Source organism: Echinops telfairi, unplaced genomic scaffold, assembly GCF_000313985.2.
Source record: "Echinops telfairi isolate 266 unplaced genomic scaffold, ASM31398v2 ScPeMD7_2;HRSCAF=8, whole genome shotgun sequence".
NCBI classification, from domain to species: Eukaryota; Metazoa; Chordata; class Mammalia; order Afrosoricida; family Tenrecidae; genus Echinops; species Echinops telfairi.
The window spans coordinates 45,573,251-45,579,250 of NW_022103898.1; the positions used below are offsets into that span (position 1 = coordinate 45,573,251).

At 37.5% G+C, this 6,000-nt stretch overlaps 1 protein-coding gene across 1 annotated transcript in view; it reads left to right on the forward strand.

The window, feature by feature from the left end:
• The window catches only part of SLC6A15 (solute carrier family 6 member 15), a 53,770-nt gene that overhangs the window by 30,908 nt on the left and 16,862 nt on the right, over nt 1-6,000 (forward strand). Inside the window, exons 6-8 of the mRNA XM_004700422.3 lie at nt 43-153; nt 4,191-4,432; nt 4,530-4,722. Of these exons, the coding sequence (XP_004700479.1) occupies nt 43-153; nt 4,191-4,432; nt 4,530-4,722 (546 nt within the window). The remainder of the gene's footprint in view (nt 1-42; nt 154-4,190; nt 4,433-4,529; nt 4,723-6,000) is intronic.

Sequence of the window (6,000 nt, forward strand, 5' to 3'; positions counted from 1 at the left end):
TGTGTAAAATATATGTAAAAAATATACTTTTTTTCTTTTCAGATCATGTATTTTAGTTCTCTCTTCCCATATGTGGTACTTTTATGCTTCCTAATCAGAGCACTCCTTTTAAATGGTTCAACTGATGGCATCCGCCACATGTTTACCCCTAAGGTATGTAGTACAATTTTACTTAACTGTTATGATCATGAAAATATTGTGCTTATCATTGAAAGTTTACACAGTCAAATTTAGGGGATAATTGCTATAGCATGTATAAATTAGACTTAAATGGTTATCTTGTAGAAAAATCAGCTCTTAAAGGTGTATATCCATCTTTAAATTTAACTTTAAATGCCCTGCTTTTGTTATAGAGTAAGAGTGTGGGTATTGAAACTTTAAAAATCTCTTTTTTTATAATTAACTTTAGGGATGATTTTAGAACTTTGAAAGCTTCATTTATTCTTCTCTAAATCCATGAATCTTAACTGATTTTTGTCACGTACCTCTTTGAGAAACAGATAATCACTATCAATCATATCAGGAAAGTAATCATCAGGCTAAAACTAAAAGAACGTATTTCTTGCTAGAGTGTCAGCAGGTTGAGAAACCCACTGCCGGCAAGTGGCTTCCGGCTCAACCTGTAGCCTTCCGATGAAAAGCTCTTCTGTATTCCATAACGCTACCCGAGAGGAAGTTCAGGCTTCCTTAGTGTTGATTTACTTTGAGATTTTTACATTTTCTAGAATGGTATGTATAGTTGTCATTTTGAAAAGGCCCTTAGCTTTTTTAAAAAAAATCATTTTATTAGGGGTTCATACAACTCTTATCACAATCCATACGTACATCAATCGTGTACAGCACATTTGTACATTCATTGCCCTCATCGTTCTCAAAACATTTGCTCTCCACTTAAGCGCCCGGGGCCTTTAGCTTTTATAAATGATTACACATTTTAGGAAAATGTTCATTAGGCTTCAAAAAGGACCCAGGACTTTCAAACGGTCATTCAATTTCCTCACATTGAATGCAGTGGTGGCACATTGACCCTGATTAATTAATACTTGTGGACTTGCTATAGTGATGTGACTTGGTATTGTACCTCACTTCTGATTTCATCATTGTATCATAGACACAACTGAGTTGTAGAGAAACAACTTCAGAATTGGTTAACAAATTGATATTCTTCCGAAGGATGGGCAGGGACAGGGATTCATTTCTGTATTAGTCTGGGTACTTTGGAGAAACAAATCCACAACAACTCACGAATAAGAGAGTTTTATGTAAAGAAAATGTGCATCACGAAAACATCCCAACCCTATGCTGCCCAAGCCCACAAGTCCAACATTAACCCATTAACCCAACACCAGTCCACAAAGTCCTCCACCTCACAAAACAGAGGCAATGATGCCGACTGCAGGAGGAAAGCTGAGTCAGTGAACGAACAAGCATCTCAGCACTAGCAGGGGTCTCCACAGGCTGCTCCAGCACCCAGGGCTGCATCGGGATAGGTCCATGTGGCTTCTCCTTGGGGATGTCTTGTAGGAAATCCATCTTGCAAGCTGAAGCAGGGAACTGCTAAGGCAGCTGCACCCGGTGCGACCATCACAAAGCAAGAGACCCGAGAACTAGAAAGGCGAGGCTTCACCACCCATTTATCCCTCTGCCTTTCAATTAGCCCCACATGTGATTATCGGCCAGGCTGGCACAATTAACTAACTCAATTTCCTTGACAGTCTTCATCCTCGGTGGCTGCCTTCACACTGTGTGAAGGAAGCAGTGTTCTTTGTCTTGTTCCACCTTTAAAGTTGTTGAACTTCTCCTCAGTGTCTGACTGGAGAAGAAATAGACATTTGAGCTATTTTACTAGTAAAATTGGCTTCAAATGGGCCATATCTATGGACTAACATGTCTTTACATTTATAATACTGAAAAAAATCTTTGCCACATTAAAAATACCTAATTTCTATGAGAATATCTAGAATATCATCTTGTTCTAACTTGTCAGTCATTTGTGGCATCATTCTAAATATTTTATTTCATTAGATTTTCTCAAAATTTAAACTCTTCAATATTTACATGGGTCCTGTATTTAAAACTACAACAAATTACAAAACATTTTAAAACAGGACTAGGAATCACTATTAAGATAATGTTATTTTTCCCTTTAGCTCGCGTTTCTTTGACTTGATGAAACATGATATTATTTAATTTACATTATTAGTAAAAGCTTACTAATGAAACATAGGGAATGAAACATAACACAAAATACAAGGAAAAACAAAATAAAACAAAACAAACCCCCTGCTCTTGATTCCACCCTATAGGAACTGCTTCTCAGGGTTTCGGACACTGTAAATTTTTGTGACAGCAACAGCCTCATCTTTCTCCTGTGGAGTGGTTAGTGGATCTGAACTATAAACCTTGCAGTTAACATTCCGATCTTAACCCATTATGTCACCAGAGCACTGTACTAGTGGAAAAGTGAAAGGAAAATAAGTTCCGAATTTGGAAACTTGACTGAAACTCTTTAGTAAACTGGCCCTTCCTGCCATCTAGTGGATAAAGTCACGGTATGCAGTCGCGTATGTTTGCAGCTCTACTGCCATTCCGCCACCACTGCGACTCTGTAGGACCAAGTAGAATTGTCCCTGTGGGATTCTAAATTTTTATGGAAGTGGAAAGCCTCATTTTTAGCAGGCCAGTATTAACTTAAAATAGTAATGTAACAATGTTCAATGAACAATGTGGATATCTTAGGTAATTGTCATGTATTAAGAAAGAGAGGCAAGGTTATATATTTTGGAATATTTTATACATTTCTAAAATAATTACTAAAATGGAGTCATTGAACCCTAATTTTGGTAAATTATTTATTTTGGAATCTACTTATCTTCAAATCTCATCCCCACCCCAGCTTTTCTATAGGACCTAAGGGAGGTCATTCAACATTTCTAAGATTCAGATAATAATCATAGTAACCTCATAGGTTGTTATAAAGATTGAGTAAAATAACTCATGGAAAGGGTTTATCAGTGTATCTACCACTGTTGTCCCATATGTTAGCATCACTGAGTGCTTACACGGTGGCAGGCACCATGACAGGCTATTTCTCCCATGTTTCATCGGAAGAAAGTGAAACTGAGAGGACAGACCACTTGCATTTGGTTTGACTATCAAATTATTAAATGGCAGAATCAGGATCTTCTGAAACTGGAGCTTATTCCTAACTGCTTTATTATTGCTCCCAATAAAGGCACATACACAGCAGTGATCATGCATTGGGCTTTAATCCTCAAGGTCAGCAGTTCGAAACCTGTAGCCACTCTGCAGAAGAAAGACTTTCTACTCCCACAAACACTTAAAGTCTTGGAACCCACAGGGGTTCGCTATGAGCGGCGTCGACTTGATAGCAGTGCATTCGTTTTTGAATTAATTCAAACAAACCTTTATTGGACATAGAGCAGGTGCCCTAAAGCGTCACTGTGAGACAAAGTCAACTCTACGACAGTGGCGCGATGCCAGGTGCGGGCCGTGCTAACTGCTCCATTTAAAAGGTCTGATCCTATACAGTGATAGTTATCTAAAAAGTAAGGCAACATTATTTGAAAATCCATGTTAGTCACAGTTCAAAACATTAGAATTATGGATCTGAAAGCAAGTCTTAGAGATGATATAGCTGAATTTCTTCAATTTTCAAAATAAAGGCTTTCAGGAAAGCTTTGAATAAATGAATAATACATAGGTGAATATGCAAAATACAAATAGCTCTTCAGTGCCAAATATATAGTTATCTCTTTCATTACTAGATTTCCTCTAGAAAATACAAAACTTAGAGTGTTAGTTAAGTGATTATTTGACTTTCTATGTTAATCGCTTTACTTACGTTGCTGTGTTAATTGCTTGATTTTGCTTTGGGGGAAAAAATGAAAGTTTAGGTGGAGGAGCAATTGAAGACAGTAGCTTTCCTCTTTCATGTAATCCTTTGAGACATTAAAAAAAATTTCCATATAAGTAGATAATATGCATGTCCTGGTTTTCTCTAAATGAAAAATGAGTTACTACTGTTTAAGAACCAATTACCACCCTTAATGTAAATGACCTTTGGTTGCATACGTATCAGTGTAATAAATTTAAAGAACTAGCTCCATGTAGATGAATTATTTTGAAATATTTTGCAGCTGACTTTTACTACGTTTAATTTTAAACAGCTTGAAATCATGCTGGAGCCCAAAGTCTGGAGAGAAGCGGCCACGCAGGTGTTCTTCGCGTTAGGGCTGGGGTTCGGCGGCGTCATTGCCTTCTCCAGCTACAACAAGAGAGACAACAACTGCCACTTCGACGCCGTCTTGGTGTCCTTCATCAACTTTTTCACGTCTGTCCTGGCAACCCTGGTGGTGTTTGCAGTGCTGGGCTTCAAAGCCAACGTCATAAATGAGAAATGCGTGGCCGAGTACGGCTGTTCATTTCCTTTAACTTTGACAGCATCATTGTGCAGAAAACAAACCCCAGATCACCCAAGGTGTTCATTCCTGTGTTCTCTTTTCCAGGAACTCAGAGATGATCTCAAAACTATTGAAGATGGGCAACATCAGCCAGGACATAATTCCTCACCATATCAACCTTTCAGCTGTTACTGTGGAGGGCTATCATTTAGTTTATGACATCATCGAAAAAGTCAAAGAGGAAGAGTTTCCTGCTCTTCATCTCAATTCCTGTCGTATTGAAGATGAGCTGGATAAAGTGAGTAGGCCATGGTTAATCAGTACGATCGGAGCCACACGATATGCATTATGCAGAGGCTTCCTTCCAGGAAAACGGCCTTCAAAAGGCCTGTGGAAAATTCTGTGGCATTACACTCACATTCCGCATTTCAGAGGATAGTGTTTCTTAAATAATAAATATTTGCTTTGCTTACAAAACGATTTTATTGATTGAATCATGATAATTAAAATTTGAAATACACATTTTCCATCAAAAATTAAAATTAGTTTTATATATTTTTTCTAATATAAAATTTGTATTGTGAGCATTATCTACATTTTATATGATTGCTTTGAGGCATAGGTGGCATTTGAAATGGCCTTTTTAATGTAGTGTTCAAAAATAAATCATTTCTTTATCTTAGTCACTATTATGTATTTTAACAAATAAGAAATGAGAAGTATCAATAAGTGTTTGTATTAGTTGTCATTCTCTCCATTGTCAAAAGGAAAATACAGTATAGAAATTGACCATTCATCACTTGCTTTAGGGTAGCTAAGTATAATCGGGAATAGGCATACAGGATCATGTGCAGGGACTTGTGGATGAGCCCATCATTGATATAAAAAGGAAAGCATCACCACCGGACTGTCCTCTATGTGTGCACGTGTATTCGGTATACATGTGTCCATTCTGTGTGTATCTACATAATCTATATGTATATACATATACTTACTCCCATATATACATATGTCCCTTCCGGTGTACACATTATATTTACAAGGTTACATAAAAAGCTTGAAGTTTGGTTAGAAGTCCATTTCTTTATCTTAATCATGTAAGAGAAACTCGTGCTAATTTTTGCTATCAATTCCACAAAATTCTTCATTGGAATACTGGTCTTTTAAATTCATTTTATTCATTTTGGCCGAAAATTCACTATATTTCCTGAATTATAAAACTCAAACTTTACAGGGAAGTAGGAATATTAAGAATAGAAAGATGAAAATTATTTGTAAATAAATGATTTTTAAAAGTATCTAGCTGCCCCACCCCCAGCCAGTCTTGGGGCTTTGGGGCACAGCTCAAGGAGAGTCCCTCTGGGCCATGGGGCCACAGTGAATGGTGTGACCCTTTGCTTGGTCATGCCTACACAGTAGGGGATGCTGGGACCCTGTAGGGTTTCCTGTATGGGCTCCAATACATTTCTTCCCTTTTGCTTAAAAATGAAAAGTATCTATTCTATTCACCTCTACTTAACATGCACATGTTTATTTCAAGCTAAGCATATTCCCATTGCGCTGATTCCAAGCCAGA